The sequence below is a fragment of the Acanthaster planci genome, linkage group LG01 (genome assembly GCF_054643075.1).
Source record: "Acanthaster planci isolate LZ-2023a linkage group LG01, COTS_SCS, whole genome shotgun sequence".
In the NCBI taxonomy this organism is placed as follows: domain Eukaryota; kingdom Metazoa; phylum Echinodermata; class Asteroidea; order Valvatida; family Acanthasteridae; genus Acanthaster; species Acanthaster planci.
In genome coordinates, this window is record NC_141777.1 from 25,965,362 (window position 1) to 25,983,625 (window position 18,264).

Here is an 18,264-nt window from a genome sequence, read left to right on the forward strand (position 1 = left end):
TATCACACAGAAGTAGACAAGTTCCATGTACTACTTACAAACTAGTTTTTAAAGAGAATTTAAAAGCATGAACCTTTTCATGTGCTTATAACATGTTCATATGTGTGAAATGGCAACGGTTTATTTTTTCTGTCTCGTGTCATATTACTCTGCGATAACCTGTTTAGTAATGAGAAGTACCTAAAATGTACACAGAAATCTTGGTCGTGGCCGGCCATGCATAGTATTGCTGCCTACGCTAGGACTGAAATTTATTTAGGACTCGTTTTTTTTTCTAGTATGCTGATGAATTGTTATTATAGATCATATAATTAGGTGCAGTTTCAGGTATAACGTATATAACGTCGCCTATCCATCAAATCAGTGCATCAGTTATCTTGGAAGTGACCCATTTTGTGCAATGCTGTCAGAACAAGTTGGTGTGATCTGTGCGGTGTCTTAGTTGTCTGTTGTGGACTGTACGTTACAGTGTGATTGACTGATCATGCAGGAGGGGATGGTATAGGAGTAGTTTGATGATTAATTGCAAAGTGTATTTGTAAGGGCCTGTTCGTTTCACACCGATCTGGATCGCAATAAGTGATCCCAGAGGTGGTTCTCGCTATCCATTACACAGGTTCTGGTGTCAACGAACGTACGACAGATTATTGATTGTGATCCAGATCCGTGTGAAACAAACAGGCCTAAGATAGGCCAGGGCCGGTTGCTGTATGTGCAGTTGACTGAATGTTTTGCCACAGATAGTTCATGTGTTATGCAGTGTGATGGAGAGATAGCATAGATGCTGTAATTCTGCCCAACAGTTACATCAAGATATTTTTTAAATGAGCTGAGAAAACGGTATGGCAGTAGATAGCTTCTTTTTTCGTTTCAGCTTTTATCTGATTACCTCAACGATGGAGAAGTTGTCCTTTCATCATGGTTAATTACTAGTAACCTTTGACAATGACAACCTGCCTGTCTCCCAAGAAACACCGTCTTGTCTGTGACCTGGGAGCTCTGGTCAGCCCAACATTGCAGCAAGAGGACAGTGGCTGGCTATCCCACTTCAAAGAAGAGGCAGGCCTGTTGCTATGGAGCTGCATCACTACAGATGGGGTCAACATTGACAGTGGTACTGACCTGAATCCTGGGTGCCCTATAACCATTACCCTCTTTTTCCCACGTTCACGATGGACACCTGCTAAATCCAGCAAAATCCAACTGCACAATATATAAAACTTCCTGAACCTGATGATATCGTTGTGGCTGAGACTCATCACAACACCAACACAAGACCTCCAGTCTGAATTCAAGACACATGCTATTCAAATAAACCACCACTGTCATTTGTCACTGTTGACTGTGTCACATGTGACTGGTCTGGTCTTTTGACCAGTCTTGTGACTGGTCTTGTTAGTGATCTAGTGTCTTGACTTGTGATGGTCACCTTATGCCCTCTTAAACAAACCCTTGACTTTGCTCTTGCTGTGTCCAGTACAACCCAGCTAAACTTTCTCACTGTCAGATGAACATGACGTCTTCGGTTAAAAAAGATGTTTGGGGGTTGCTGGTAAAACAGTTAATTTTTGCTTCCATTTAATTGAGGGAATAACTGTGCCTGGCAGGTCTTAAACATGCATTTAAGACCAGCTCAGGAGAGTGGACGCGACTAATGCCCAAGCCACAGGCAAGGGCATTATCAATGTTCATTCACCTGAGCTTATCTTACACATTAGTTTAAGACCAACCAAGCACATATTTATTCCATTCATAAATACCGTCTTATAGAGTCGAAAGAAGTCAACATACGAAAAATTTCCAAGGGTTTTGTTTAAGAATTTTACTTTCATTTTCCTGAACACCCCCCGTCCATTTAATGGTGTATTCTTTGTGCAAGTAGTCCAGAAGAATCTCCTCATATGGACTTGGCGTGTGCGTGGCGAGTTCTGCGTGCAGTGGTGAACACAGACTCTTGACCAACAGGAATGGATTAAACTGTCTCATATCCAGTTGCCAGCGAGCTTTACGCAGTAGGCATTATCAAATCGCAGCAGGCATTATCAAATGTTAATACACGGTCATGCTGTGTGTTGTTGAATACGGAAACTATGTGAGGTACATGTATTTATGAATGAAGATTTTAACCTGTATGATCAGGGTTAAACTTTTTGAACACAGACCTTTTTGGTGGTAACCTCATGCCCATTTGAAGTTTGTGACGTTCTCAAGGTTTCCTTTCCTTTTTTCCCTAAGGATTGATAACCACAGAATCAACGTATGAGGACCATGTTGTCCATCTAGCTCCTTACTGTCACTCTGTACATGAGTGGGCTCTTTGTCTTGGAGGTGAAGACATCCAAGACAGATATGAGAAGCATTTTGAGTGGACTGGTAATGCCAAGGTATTTTGTTCTGGTAAATGGTTAGGAGGAGGGCAGGCTAGAATAGGAAGTGAAAATTTGTCCAGAAATCCTTAGAGATGGGCCTATCCAGCCAAGTCAGTGTCAAATCACAGTTTGGATGCTGTTGGATAGGGGGTTAATGGGGGCAATTCCCCGCCCCTAAAAAGAGCCAAAATATTTATGGTTTTTGAACAAAATGATGTGAAAAAGGCAATTTTGTGGGGGGGGACTATTTCACTGCCATTTCCTTCAAAAGTTTGCAAGAAGCCCTTAACCCCTTCGCGCCGGGAGACGGTAAGAGGCGCCGTAAAAATTGAGATCCTCGGCCTGCTTTTCAGCTATTATTCTCAGCCCACGCTCGAGCGAACACAGTGAAAGAAGGCAGACCCTGACTTTTGTATATATGGTGATTGGCCTGAAAAGACCAAATTTGCATCATAATCGCCAGCTTCACAATAGTCCCCACTTTGAAAAGAGGCAACGGGAATGTGGAAGCGTGAAAAGAGCTGCATGCCACCGAACAATGAGCCTTTTCACTCTAATTCAAAGCATGCAGAGCGCGCAGGGCCACAAACCGAGAATTTGCGGTTTGGCAGGTGGCCTTCGTGGCAAAGTAAGGCTGGAATTCTTGGAGTCGGCTTTTGGAAAAAAAATTCCTGTCGTCAAGGGGTTAACCATCGGTTCTCTGCGTTGCCATAAAGGGTAACATACTGGGTAAAGAAATGTCTAAATTTTTGGCCCCCTGACCAAAAAAATTCTGGAGCCCCCAAAATTTGTTCCTGGATCTACCCTTGAATTTTGATGGTATTTTGTGCATTTGCTTAAAAGTGTTTTGTGCTCAGAGTCAAATTAGATACGTTATACATACAGTTTTGATTCCTTGGAAATTCATTTGTTGAGGTCTAAGTTGTAGTTGGGCGCTTTCCAGATACTAAGTTTTCTCTCAGAATGTTTGGTTTGAATAGCTGCGTTATACGGACACTCGTTAATAAATACCAAAAGAAATGAACATCTTTGGACATTCAGATTAGTGTAAACAAACTGGGAGGTAAAAAAGTAAAAAAACAATACTCAGAAAGTGCATTCATTACAACTCTGTTTTGGTTTCATCCATCGTTCAAGCTCTCAGAATATGACCCTTTTCAAAAAAATGAGCAGTGTAAAGGTAGCAAGAGAGACAGTACGCACAACTCATCTCTGTTCCTCCTAGCTGTTCTCGGATTGTTTCAGCATGGCGAGGTCAAGTCGAGGGGTTGACACCAGTCTCAGCATATTGCTATCTACGGCAGCCTTGGAAAGAGCACTGGGAGATGTAAGTGTATAGTTCAGCTTGTTCTCTTGCTACAGAAAAGTTTTTAAACTGAACCCACCACTAAGGTGGTGGTCAGAGACTCTGGTTAACACAAAAAGATGCAACAACTTTCTAAGTGAGGTGCCTGCTTAGTATAACAGGATCAAACAGCCAACTATCCCAAGGCCAAACAGCTTCGAAGTACCTGCCCTTCCTGTCGCTACAGGATTCTACGGTATCAGTGATCAGTCTACATTCAACAACTTTACCCTGGTCAGTAGAAGTCCCTATACCATCCTTCAGGAGAGAATGATCAAGGAGCCAGGAGTTAACTGGAATATAACCCCTAGTTTTTTCCCCGTATGGAGGTACCAAGTACCAAGTAATTACCATTAATAATTACCAGTAAGTACCATTAATTGCAGGGAAAGCCTCGGCTACTCAATAGAAGTCTGGGATCAACTGTATAACTCCCTCTACATTCTTACGAGGAGCCTTCCTCAATACTCCCGATCACCTTTTGTGCAGGAAACCGATGATACATTCTTTGCAGTTAAACTTTCTAGGGATATCGGACCCCTTGTAAAGTAGCAGTGGCTGGGCTGTACTTCCTCAGTCCTTAAAATCCTCCACGGGACAATCAATGAATATCTATTTCATTGACTTATATTTTACTACTCTGTTGGAGCCTGTCTGTCACAAGATTCTATTGTAGCCATTAGCATATTATCTGCTACAGACAGTTTCTAAATGGCTATTGCTTACATCAACTGTCATATTTCTGTGCGTGTTGCAAGGTTTTCCTTTTGAAGAGCAATGATCCTTGCCCGGCAATGCTGAAGAATCTCTTGGCTACACAGGAGCTTGTGGATACCTTTGGAGAAAGTGCAGTAAGTTGTTGGGCCAGTGCCTCACAGCCAGCCAGTGGGAGACTTTCCAGATGTGTAGTGGCAGCTAACCTACCGGTCCTCCAGTCCACTACTGTGCCCAGTTGCTCCAATTTGGGCAAACAACAGCTGCTGTTGTGCAGATCAGTCACGTGGGACCAGTTTGTTGCTGCCACCATGAATCTCAAAAGTCTCCCATTGTCACCTAGTCATGGTTTGAGTCTTAGAGTATGCATGACTATGAAATAGCTCTCAGTGAAAGTGGTGTTGAAAGTGTCTTTCAGCAAACTTTGTCATGAATTTCAAAGAAGGGAATGCGGTCATGCTAATTGATGTCTCATTGGTGCATTTTTCTGTACAGATCAGTCTTTTACGCATTCTGATTGGTCCCCCAGTCAGTCTCAACCTGCGGAATATATTGTGGCATGGCTTTGCTGCACCTGATGAAATTCCTCAAAGGTTTGCTTAGCCTCATATTTGATTGATTATAAAAATGAGAAAGACTTTCGAACATACTTATGTCCACAACTGGACAGGTTGTATTTAACACAAAAAATAAAATTAAATTAAGACAGAAGTGCCTTCACTTTGTTCAAATATTTTGCTCACTGAATTCCTTTTTAGCCTTTTTCAAAGACAAAAATCCTTGTGCAACTTACCTTGAAAGACTCATTTTCATAGCAATGTCAAAGAAATTAAACATTCAAAATACTTAAAGGTTCATCACTGGCATTCCATAAGACTGATAAAATAGAACAATTTGGATGTCAATGAAAAATACTTAATCTCAGCTTTAACCTTATTAAGGGTCATTTTTTGGCCCCCTAGGTACCCTGGGAGATCCACCCCAAGCTCTTGGCCACCCCATGACCAGTCTTTGTTTTTACCTACACTCTCATGTGTTGTTGAATTAGCACATCCCAGTGAAAAAAGTTAATTGTTTTGGCTACCTGTGTTGAAAAGGTCAATATTTTTCAGGAGTAGAATTTTTTAAAATACTGCTCCTAAAATAGATCGATCTTATAAAAATAAGATGGGATTCAGAAGATTGTAAGATGTCAGCATAAAAGCTCCTGGTGCCTTGGCATGTTAAAATATGTGTGTTATGATGATATTGTGGTTCCTAATCTGACAGGGTTAAAACATAATCATTTCTAACTCTACTCAGTTCTTCTCCTACAGGTATAGCACTTTCCTCCTGATAGTAACTGCAAGTTTAGGTCAATTGCTGGAAGAACTCAACATCCCTTCCAGTAGTATTCCACACAGAGAGCCGCTCTTGTTACCTCAGATAGACACTGAAGTCTTCAAGCGAACATTCCCAGGTCAGTTAGAGAGGGTATGAGTACTCGTAACATTTTCTAAGTCCTCAAGTATACTGAAGGACAAGGTGGTACTATAGGAATGGAGAGAAAATAACATGGCGGTGTTTAATTTAGTGCTTTGAGGGTGGTGTGACACACTGCCTGAGTTGTAGGCGCTGCACAGACAGTTGCTAAAGGACTTGTATTCTTCCCCATAGTGAAAAGGGCTCTGTACGCACACTGGTTTCTGACTTACATGTACCTTAACGCCTGATATTTCCACATTCTGGGAGACAGAATTGAGTAAAACATGACTGAAGTTGCGCGTGTGAACTAGAGAGTGGCTTGTACCACTCTGGGACATTTGGTTCGCCTCAATGAAGGAGTGGTAGAAATGGGAATGTTGGCAGATTAAGATGTTTCTTCATATTCAAGTAAACCTTGGCTGAACACGGTCAGAGAAGTAAGTTAACTTCCGCAGTTTCAAACCTTCAACCATACACCGTTAGGATTGTTATGCTACATGTTATTGTGTGTCTTTATAATTTGGACTGCAGATATCCACGTTACTGATCTGGATCACTTGTGGGAGCTCTTCTCAGCTAGTCAGTTCTTTCACAAGCCCATGCTGCCTTATTGTAAAGAAGCTTTGGACTACTTTAGAGCAGAAAGGTACTGTAAGTAATGCTTAGTCCAATTTGTCCAATCTTTGTGTTTTTTATTCTCCAGAAAATGGTTTTAATTTACCTGCATTTACATGTGTGTTTTTAGATACGGCATCACCTGTGTGTTACTGCTACCTCAGTTGGAGAACGGAGTAAGATTTTTATTTGCAGAAGCCAATGATTGTCCAGAGAGAATACTTACGGCTGAAGTGAGTAAAAGCTATGATTTTGTCCAAGGAAATGCTACCGTAAAAATCATCTAAGGTTCCTCAAAAGTATTAAGTATGGTACATTTGTTTTTGTAGTTCTGGATGGCTTTTCACTAACAGTGCCTCGTGTTTCAAAAACTCCAATACACCAGAAAACATGTCTTTAATTTACAACTCATACATATCATTAAACTGTTCAAGAAATGTCTCTCCACTGTACCCGGTTTAGTTGGACACAAATGTAAAATTATCCATTGACCTATTTTCCTAGTCCTGATAAATTGATTGAATCTATTCCAGATGACGACATTGAACTAATCAATGATACGCAACGCAGGAAAGGGGATTTCGTTCAACCCCCAAAAAACAAATGCTTGCTCAAGAATACGACCATTGGGAACTTGAAACAATTCTTCTGGCAATTATTCTTTTCTCATGGCACGTTTAAGAAGCTTTTAAGGCATATGAGGGCCTTATGAAATTTAATTTCGTTATGGCCAGCCGTGATGTGGAAATATCCAGCCAGGTAATCTAATAAGCAGAGAATGTCTGGAGCGCATCAGATGGGTTTTTAAGATGTCTCGTTTTGTGCTGAACATCAAGTGCTTGTCTGAAAGTGGGTCAGTTTTATTCAAGAGGGGAGGACATTTGTTGACAAACTGTACACATTTTGAAAGAAGAATGGTAAGGCTTATGTCAGCAAAGTGTCAGTGTTACTTCCAATAATGTTGATAAACAGGTGTTGGAAAGTTTAATCTACTCGGGACTAAGAATTTTCATTGCTGAAGGAGGACTTTGGGCACGCAGTAAATACCATTGTGTAGATTATAGATTTCACTGTAGACTTTTTGGGCTGCAGTAATTCCACTTTCTGTTTTCATAAATAAATTTTTTATATTTTCCTTATTTTCTTGCAGTCAGAGTATTTCACAACCTTTGATGAGGTAAGAAATGTGAAATTTTCATGAATCCTATTTAACCTGGAAAGATCATCAAAGTAAAATTTGTTCATTTTGATGAAAGTATCATCACAGTAACATTTGTTCATTTTGATGAAAGAAACAAGAATTTCAGATCCCAAACAAAAAGGGGTTCAATTTTATTCTAATCATTATCAACTGCTCCCTGTCATTAGATGCTTTGTCCACACATGTCAGATGAGACAGTCCACAATGTATTGATCCCAACACTTGGAGACTCTTACATGGTAAGGTCATTTACTTTGTAGCAGATTTTTTTTGGTTGTGTTGCCCATCAGGCGCTCCATACTTTTATGTTTGACTTCAAATGTCATTTTTAACATTTTTTGTCAGAAAGACAACCTTTTTCAAGATGCTGGGTGGCGTTACTCACTGCACAAGACATCACTTTACAAACTGTGATGGGCATGAAACAAGATTCATGACTGTAAAAATGAAAATTATGTGATGTGTTTCTGCTGCACATTTCAGTATTGCTGGACTTTCGATACGCTTTACACCCATATCGTAGGGCCTGTAAGTGCATGTACTTCCACAGCTATCTCAGCTCCTTGGGAAGTATATAGCTCAAATGCAGCCATTTCAGGTGCAAGTGGCTAGATCACAAAATATAACCAGCTGCTAGATTTGAACCCCGACCCTTTGATCAGGAGTTACAAGCCCTAAATATGAAACTTCACTTCCCAACATTTTATTCATTTATTCTGGTTTATTCAATTAAAATATACAGGGTAGGCAGCCACATCAGGGTCGCTGATAAAACCCCATTTACAATAATCTAAAGGCATCACATATCAGTAGAAGGGAATATAAAATGATAAGAGTGTGGAAAATGATTCATAATTGAAAGTAAAATAAAAATTATGAAAAATTAACTTATAAATCTATGTTCACCAAACAGGGGAAAAAATAAATTGAAGACAATTCATTCAGGACAGTTGGTGAAATGTGTTCTTGTGTAAAGGAGATGCTTCTTGACATCCTGGCTCACCCAGAAGGACCCAGGCTGCGAGATCACATCAGCCACGGGGAGCTGGACTTGCAGTCTATGACAAGAGCCACTGCTGGGCACATCATATCTATCTGTGCGGCATACTGCTTGAGAGATTGCCAGAACCAGTCTCTGCTCCATGTGAGATGAAGCTTTTTCAAATATGTAATGTTGGAGTTTGTTACTGTGTTTTCTTTGTGTGAGAATGTGCCCACACTTAATCTTGGAGGGTACGCAAGGTCCATGGATGGGTGAGGGCCCATAACTGGAAAATTGGAGCCCCCAAGATGAAATATGTACAGTGGTACAGGAGGTCCACTACGTGTGGTTATTCAGATTTTGTTCCTGTTCCTGATGCCAACCTATCGTTTTTATTGGGGACCTGAGAACAAAACAGGTCCATGGAATGCAGGTTGTGTGAAACTTGTGTGGACTGAGCCAGGTCCACACATGGTTTTCCCCTCTCTGAAAAAAAGGTTTAGAGACATTTAGGGTCAGGGTTGTCGAACAGTTCAGAAAACCATCAACAAAAATCCAACTTAACAGAGTGTTCAGATAGTGTTTAGATAGTGTTAAGATAGGTAACGTAAACATTGGCGTTTACCTTACATACCTAGTGTGGACTTGTGAATAAAAGATGTCCACACGATGCAGGAAAGGAAGACAGTGTGTGGACTTAAAAACATGCACAGGACGTTCGCCCTTCTGAAAAAGAATTTAGAGGCATTTTGGGGTAGGGGTCATCTGTCGTAAAAGGAAGAGGAATAGCCAAGGAAACGTTGTACCAAAAAAACAGCTGAAAATCGTGTTCCCAGTTCAAGAAAAATGAGTATTTTCACTGAGTTTTCGTAACTGCACGAAAAGAAAGGAATGTCCACAGTAGGTATGTAAGGTAAGTGTGTTGGTTGATTTCTGGAAGTATACTCCGGGCTGCATCAGTGAATGGAAAAACGTTAGACTGAATTGGTGTTTAAACATTCAACCTGTAAACAGCAATTTTAGAGTAAACCTGTTCCTAAACACTCAAATGTGATATCAGTCAGACTTTCTTAGAAGGCACAATCCATCATGAATCGTGCCGCTCACCAGTTTTAAGTTTGTGTGAGTGTATTAAACTTTCAAGCCTAAAAGTTTCATAGAGGCTGGCAATGGTGTGCGTGGGGAGTTTCTTTCCTATACGAACTGAGGGAAAGAGGAGATTATGACTGAATTGAAACAAATGTTGCGTGAACCAAGAAAACGTCACCCCAAAGCATGACTGGTACCCTGACAGTTTGGACCTCCCTCAAAGTTAGCAGCATTGATAGTCAAAGATTTTGCATTATGCCAGGGTGTCATACTTCAAATAGTGCTTACTGGTATTGTGCGAAAGTGCGAGGGTGAAGAACATTAAAAGCATAAGTACACTGTTGCAGAAAAAGCTGATAACAAGGAAATCTTATGTAAGCGAATGCCATGTAATCATTTTCAGCTGAGCCTGATGAAGTCTCTCAGGTATGCATCATAATACTGATGCAGTTTGTGTCTTTGAAGGTGCCCATGCTCAAAAGAATAAGACTAGTTGCTGAAGAATACCAGTCACTGTTCCACCCAACGTCACTTTTCAAGAGAGAGCTCCTGACCTTTCTCGAGTCCCTGTCTAGGTGGATTGGAATAAGCAGGCCAGAAGGCGAGGATCTTGGGTACCAGACGTGGTCAGGCATAGATACTGGAGGAAGCTTAGCATGTGATGCAGCAAGAAGTGTACTTGCAGTGCAGTATGGGATGCCTGCAGCAATGGAGGACATTTACCAGAGGTAAAACAAATCAGACTGTCCATTTTTTTAGTTGACTCAAACTTGTATGTTTGAAACTGAAGTTCAACAAATTTTGTGTAAAGTACTTTAAAATATGGATTAGTTTTCTTTGTTTTGTTTTTTTTTTGATAAGAGAAAATTAGAAAAAATTTCCAGGTTACCATTTCAGCAGGGTTGTGACTTAAAATAGCTTGCCAGTCCTACATGTAGATCCCCAAACTGAGAACTATGTTTATTGATGCTATTCAGAAGCTGGGGTGTCGCCCCCCCCCAAAAAAAAATTGTGGATGTTGGGAACAGTTGCAGATGACGTAGATTTTCATACAGATACAGTTTTTATTCCACCATTCATTCTGATTTCATTCCAGTGTAGTGATGCCCTTTACTGACCCGGAGCCGTTAGTGAAATGCATATCTGAATCAACAGTGAAAACTTTGTTCAGGTAAATATTTATTTCTACATAAAAGCCAACCAGTTCTTTGAGCACTTTTTCCTTGTACAAAAAGACAAAAAACCTGATTGCACTTAATATATACAATTTAACCATTCATAATATAGTTTACCCACTCCTGTTGGTCAACAAGTCCTCATTTTGATGGTTTTAAAAGATGCTAAGCTTACCAACTGGCTTTAAATCAGCAAGGGGTCTGGCTCGGTTCATTTTTCAACCCAGGGCCCCTCACCAGTTTTAATTGTACTACTTTTAAACCACTCCATCACTTTTTGGTTTCCTTCTTACAACTAATCCATAATGTATTTAAGAGTATATTGAAATTGGAAGATTCAGTCCTGTTAGGGTCAACATTAACTCTTAGGCATGTTTGCTCATAAACTTTCCTGTATATTTCAAATTCCCCACTGTGAAGTCCTGCAAAATTCCTGCACAGCCTGAAATATGGTGACCGATCTGGGTGGGTCAGGGTTAAGGACCTTGGCACTTGAGAAATGACTGCTTAGTCAAAGAAAGTACTTTGTAATAATTCTTCCCTTCAGGCCTCGCAGAGAGCTTGAGGTCACATCCTTGCTGCGACGAATCGTAGTCCACTGTGTGGCAGTCTGCCGTAATGTGAGGGAAATGGCAGAGTTGCGGTATCAACAATATATGGCAAAAGACCTTAGATCCCGACAGCGGGCCAACTACACAAGACTTCTAAATTGGTGAGTGAGGCATGTTGCTCAATACTTTTCATAATGTTCAAGTTGAACAAATAAGGGACTAGAGTTAGAGTCGAACCTGTGACCTCCAAAATACAGCACAAGTTCACTGCTAAGAGAATTTTTCATGCTTTGACTTGCGACAAACTGAATAAAACAGTTTGATGTGGCACTGGCAGTATAAAAGGGGGTAGCAGAAAAAGATTTTGACCACTGCTAAGAGCCCCAAGTGCAACCAAGAGAGGGCACAATTTTCCTAGCAAAGGAGGCTCCCTTGGTAGGAACCGCACTTCGCTGGTTCACAGACAGCTATGAAATGCACGCCTTGCGGTCGCATAGCTACCAGCCAAAATGAACACTCCTGACCAACATGGCTCGTTTTCAACCAATGAGCGGGTGCTTCTGGTCAAGGTGGAATGCTTATTATTAAAAGTACAACAGTTGAGTTTAAATTGATCGTTGCAGTATTGGGCCATGCATATTAAATCTCAAAGAGTGCATTCTTGGATGACATCACATTTACATCATTGCCTGTTTGTCATTAGGCACTAACTAGTCAAAACAGACACTTTTGTTAATCTGTATAACTGAACTCATGTTAGGGGATTGTTACACTCAAATGAGCAATGTGAGTGTTACACAGTGTTGCCTGTCATCGTTCTATGTGACTAATGACAGATCCTTCGCAAGTTGTGGGCACTGCGAAAATGCTTTGTTGTTCATGTGAACAAAATGCGTCTATGGCTTTAAGTTTGATTTGGGCCATGTTACTGAGATATGTTGTTGGATACAACATAGAAATCAAGAAGGTTGTTTAAAAATTATTTCCTTGAAGAATTTGTCGTGTCCCTTGCAGAGTGAAAGTACGTAATGTTTTATTACCAATGAACTTGGTATTATATTGCGGCATACAAATTGATTTAACTTGCTCATTTCCTGGAGGAGGATGTATTTCCACCCTTTCTGTACCTTCCGCTGTAATGCTACCTCTCTTTTCATCCCTTGTCTCTTTTGTATACCCCTCAAAGTAGCCCATTCCAAAATAAAAAAAAGATATCAAATTTCAACCATCTTAAGGGAGTGCAGACAGGACTGCACCGTACAGTGCAAATTTCGGAGTTTGGAGGTTCAAGTTACAGGGCAAATCAATTCATGACTTCCCTGGGATCAGATTAAGAAAAATAAAAAAGAGCTAGACGTCTCGAATGACAGATATCTGGGGACTTCCTTTGGGGAAAGCCAGAAAATCTTCAAGGTTTTTATTGAATGTGGTCCTGGCCTCCTCATCAGCATTATAATTGAGTGATTCACACTTCACCTTGATAATTCATGCGCCTCGAAACGTGCTTGGCCATATGTGCTCTAAGGATGGCATGTCAACTTTTGTGGACTGTCTTAGTAAGAGGTTACATAAATCCCTGTGTTTGGTTAAAAGTTCTGTGCTAAATAGTCTGATTTTCAAGTTTTCTTTTCTTAAAGTTATTTGGTGCCCTTTTGATTTTTATGATGCTAATCCCAAGTTTCATATTCACAAACAAAACTGTAAAGTCATTCCAGGAACAGCAACCTTAATGTTATATTAATTTGTACACAAAACTGTTCGAATTTTGTATATTTTGCTGTCCCTTACTTTCTTTTCTTTGTTACTTTGTTGTTGTGTAAATGCAGGGCACAAGCAACCCTCTCTCGAGTGTTTTCAGTGAGCAAAGTTTGGGTTCACAATTTTGAACAGAAAACGCTTCCTGCGTAAACTGTCTGAACAGTGTCTTTAATGACATCACAACAGCACCCTTAGTTGTCCTGAAAAGCGTGTACAGTTTTTTAATGTTTCAATGTATAGGTGCACTTTTCAGTACATGTACACTTGACCCCAAAGGCAAGTCAAGTAGTTTCCATGCATGGCTGACTAATCCAGCAGTTACTACTACAAAGAAAGACTGAGATGGCATGCATGCACATTCTCACTGAGGTGTGTACTTGAGTTGTCAAGTTGTGTAACAAATTGTTGGCTGAAGGAGAACGGAGTGCAGTGAACAAAAAATTAAAGGATCAAACTCAGAATGTCCAGACACACTCAAGTCCTGCATTTAGTTTTCAAATGTAGAATTCAAGATTTTATCTATTATACTCCTGTGATGCCCAAACATTTATGATGTCATATAAAGATACTTTAAAAGCTTGTGGCAACACTACAGCATCTGTAAATTTCCATAGATGAGTCCAGGCACATGATCAAAGATGAACATTACGCTTCCCTCAAATGATAAAAAAGCACTCCTCCAGTTTTGCTTCTGAAGAACCATCACAGGCCAGTTATTTTGGAGTGTCTTAGTTAAGTCCTTTTGCAAGTCCAACAAATGTGTCAATATTTTAGTTGAAAGAGTAGGAATCAAGCTTGGAAAACTAGGCAGTGTGTTCTGAATAAAAGTGCTTATTATGGGATGGAATAAGAGTTTGTACAGAAACCATGCTGGAAATACCCATGGTCTCAAGCCTGATGACTTTGACCACATTTGATAGTTTAGTTTATTTGAAGACTCAGAAAAGGCTTTAACTACAATACTGTCATTTTGTACAATAGCTGGCCCAGTGTTTCCACATTACTAGGGGCCTTCCTTGTGTATGAATGAATTTGTCTACAATGTGTTTTGGGGGGGAAAAAGAAAAAATCAGTATGTTTTTTGTCCTGTGGGAAAGTGTGTTAGGAATGAAATGTGACAGATGCATACTACAATGCAGATTTATAACAAAATTAAATCTGCTCCCCTGGGAAATACATTGTCTACATCGTTTTCCAATCGTCTTTCTGTATCTTTTTTCACGGCTTTGAAATATATTGATGTTGCACCACAGCTGACATTTATTTTTGTATTAGAAATCTTTCGGAAATGAAAATGTAATCCTATGCTCTACATTTGTCAATTTACACTGTGATCTTTAAAGCCAAACAAAAATCAAACATTATATGCATGGCACACTGTATGGGGTACTTACAAAAATGTATACCATGAACATGATAGATTTTTTGAGAGAGTATGCACAAAATTTGTTTTGATGGACATGAGCTCCGGCCCTGTTAGACTATTAGTTTGAGTACGCGTGAAAAAAAGAAATTGGCATACAGTTTCTTGCAAATTATTGAAAACATTGTTTTTTGCAAGGGAGTGTTCATTTAAAAAAACCTTATCTCCCCCCCATTCGAGCAATCAGCACAGTCTACGTAACCATGTTTAACCCCAGTGGAACCTAATGTCACATGGTGACAATGAGCCTATCGATGAGCCTAAAGCAAAACTGACAAAATTGTTCATTGACACATTGTCCCTTGCCCGGTCCAATTTTCCTCTCATCAAAATGAACTCAAGCTTCATTGACTCTCCATCAGTGAACAAGTGGACTGTCTTCCTGTGTTCTTCCGACTGCACGCCTTTAATTCTCTCTGGGGCTCGTGTCTCGGACGTTCAGGCTTGTTTCACGCTTTCACAGCAATTTGATTACTCCGGGAGATCTAAAGCTCCCAGTTTCCTGACTTGCCAGCCAAGTACCAGGGCCTGATGGCACACGTGACCATGCAGTCCTTATGCAACAGTCTGATTGAAGCGTTGTCCTTAAATCCAGCCCATGGAATCCCCCTGATAGGATTTCAGGAGGTTAATGCATTTTTATGCACTGTTGTTTTTGAGGGTTTTGTATCACAGTATGTGTGTAGGTGGTTTTTGGGCTTTGATCATCTCAGTGCAAGGGCAGACAGAGAATTTTTTTTCAGGGAGGGGTCGGGCCTATCAGATGTTTTATAAGTCACAAAGTACATTTAAATAATAATAATAATTACCGCTAATGGGTCATTAGGGAGACATTACCATAAGAACGTGCACAAAATTTTTCCTACTTTACTGTCCCATAATTCAATATTCCGTAATCTGATCTGAACCAGACTTTGTATGTTTTCATTTTAGGCCCTAAACTATCATCTCTCAAAATATGGACGGTAAAATTCGGCCTCCTTCTGGTAGTTTGAAAATAGGGAGACACTGAAATGTCTCCCTAAAAGCCAATGTCTCCCTAATGCTGAAAAATTTACATGTACCACAAAATGTCTCGCAAATGACCTATTTGTAAATATACATTAAATTGTTACTTATGTGCTCAGAAAAAAATAACCCTGGTGGATGTCATCTTCTATCTTAAATTTGAATTTGTTTGTTTTTCAAAAAAATTTTGTTTTGCTTTTTTGATGTCCGAGCAGGGTGGTTTCAACCCCCCCCTGATCCGTGCCTGCAGTGCTCCACTTGATATGTTCACTGCCAAATAGGCCTACTGAGAACCTGCACAGTTGAGACTGTAAACAATTAACCCCTAGGCTTTAGGTACATTATGGTCAAGACTTTTTGTATGATCAAGACCAGACTTTATGACCGTGTGGATAATTGTCCCCGGAGTGATCAGTTCTCCAAAGCTGCCATTTACATGCTTTTTTTTAATTGGCTAGTTTCCTGAAGAATATATGTCACTGTATAAAAATTGGAGGGGCTGGCAAAAGCTATAATTATAAACAAGCATATCACCTTTGTTATACCCACTCCACGGTCATGCCAAAGATTGGTTAATTATGCAGTAGTCTGCCTATATTCTTACTTGATCCAGTGTGTTTTTTGGTTGACCTGTTTTCCTCGATTTGTGTTCTTGGTTGACTTGCAGTGTTCCAAGGGTGTCGTGTGGCCTGAGGTTGATCGCACTAATCCTCCTCTGCCAACTCAGGAGCCTTCACAGCATCGCATGCCTTGCTTCCAAGGAGGCTGAACTTCTTCTTAAGTATGTTTTGCTTTCCCTAGCCCCCCTCAAGATCTAAATTACTTAACCAAGTTTTTACTCCCAGAGTATGTAAAAATGTCTGCATTACTTGTATCAACACTTGTGTACTGCTCATCATTTGCCAGTTTTGCTAAATGTGGCTTCCTGGAAGAATGAATTTTGAAGTGACATCTTTTGCCAGTGAATATCATCTAAGCAGAATCTATTGCTCAAAAATTTATATTCTAAGCAAAAATCAGTTGAGAACCTATCACCAGACATAAACATAGCATGACTCTTATTAAGGAGTGGTCTTATTGAGGCTCATACAAATGTACATGTAAATGTATATTGCTTCCAAGCAAGCAGTGAGTTTTGTACATGTAAAAAAGTGGATGAAATTTACGTAGCTAACGGACATCAGGCTGTATAGTCTGTACAGTATGGCTAAGCACATTCAAGAAAGCTTTTCTCTTCAGCCTACTGTATGCTGACTGCCACTCTATTTGTATCATGTGCAATTGCCAGCATGAAGTTTCCAAATTGCACGTGTATGATTCCTTTTACTAATATTGATTTTTCCATTTCAACTGCGTAAACAGGATCCTTGACATTAAGTGAGCCCCTGTGCTGCCCTGAAAAAGAATTACATGTAACAATACCTTGAAGGATGAAAGGATATATTTTTCTCTGGGCCGGGCAATTCATGCCGTTGTAATTGTTGCTGCAAAATGACATGTGGCTGAAAGGCAGTTGCAATGTAGTTTTTTGTCAGACATGGCCATGCCATTACCAAATATGAATATCTTGATTGTGTGCATTGTTTTTAGTGGCGTGAGTGGACAATTTCTCTCTCTTATGATACTGCTGCATGATGATTTTTTTATAAGTTGTTGTTATAACCATTATGAATATGAATGTAACATTAATTCATTGTTTAAATCATCTTAATCAGCCGCCACCTGATTTAAGACATTTGAACATAGAAGTGTAAAATGTTGTTGTTTTGTTTTAATGGCGCTTTCAGCTACCGAGGCTATTTGCGCCTATAAATGTACGTTTATTCATAACCTTTATTGATCAGCATCAAATTACGGAGTTAGGAAGAAGGTCCAGTTTTAGAGGCAGGAAGGAAGCGTAAAATCATAATGCTAAAATCATTTGAAGTATCAAGTTACAAGCTTTAAAATCATAATGATTTTGAATTTCTGTTCGTGTCGATTTCCTTCTGTTGGTGGTCTGCCAGGTTTTTGAAGTTTGTTCTTCGCTGTGCTGAGAACCTCAACAGCTTGACGAGTCCTGAAAAGAACAAATGGGACGAGTGCTGTGACTTGACTGACTCACTACAGCAACGAGTTAAAGCCTTCTTTGCCAAGCTGGATAAAGCACAGCCAAGCACGTAAACCAGGGTAAGCAGATCAGGATTTGTCATCAGAGTTAATTAGTCTGTGTTAGAATCACATGTAGCTACGGCTTAAAAGTTCATGCAAACCTATGGTAGCCCCCTGGCTAGCCACAGCTGCAGCCATTTATGCACACCTGTGGCAGCCCCCTGGCTAGCCACAGCCATTTATGCACACCTTTGGCAGCCCCCTGGCTAGCCACGGCCACAGCCAGTTCCCATGGATTTGTGTGTTACTGTAAGCCGTAGCCAAGTAATTGCGATGTAGTTGTACCACCTCAATGTCTCACTGGAATGTTGGACATTAGCCAGCATTTCATTGTCCTTAAGACCCTTGATGCAAAGTCAATTGATTCAGATACAAATATAAAATAGATACTCATATAATATAGATACAAATGTAATACA

The 18,264-nt window shown here is 40.1% G+C and overlaps 1 protein-coding gene across 4 annotated transcripts; it reads left to right on the plus strand.

The window, feature by feature from the left end:
- Nucleotides 1-189: 189 nt before the first annotated feature.
- On the plus strand, nt 190-17,857 carry ermard (ER membrane associated RNA degradation). Of its 4 annotated transcripts, none has more exons than XM_022227339.2 (17): nt 190-327; nt 875-1,114; nt 2,236-2,384; nt 3,595-3,696; nt 4,473-4,565; nt 4,924-5,021; nt 5,745-5,887; nt 6,424-6,538; nt 6,638-6,740; nt 7,658-7,684; nt 7,876-7,947; nt 8,685-8,852; nt 10,245-10,507; nt 10,876-10,950; nt 11,502-11,666; nt 16,362-16,475; nt 17,701-17,857. In XM_022227339.2, exons 2-17 carry the CDS (start codon nt 946-948, stop codon nt 17,855-17,857), a joined length of 2,013 nt encoding a protein of 670 aa, XP_022083031.2. In that variant the 5' UTR covers nt 190-327; nt 875-945. The 4 variants fall into 4 exon arrangements, with proteins under 4 accessions (XP_022083031.2, XP_022083032.2, XP_022083030.2 ...); XM_022227340.2 differs by having other exon boundaries at nt 194-277; XM_022227338.2 differs by having other exon boundaries at nt 202-415.
- The last annotated feature ends 407 nt before the right edge of the window (nt 17,858-18,264 follow it).

Coding starts and splice junctions, on each gene's coding strand:
- ermard (XM_022227339.2), top strand. CDS start 946: ATGACAACCTGCCTGTCTCCCAAGAAACACCGTCTTGTCTGTGACCTG. Junction 4,566..4,923: donor ATACCTTTGGAGAAAGTGCA/GTAAGTTGTTGG, acceptor TTTTCTGTACAG/ATCAGTCTTTTACGCATTCT. Junction 5,888..6,423: donor CTTCAAGCGAACATTCCCAG/GTCAGTTAGAGA, acceptor TTTGGACTGCAG/ATATCCACGTTACTGATCTG.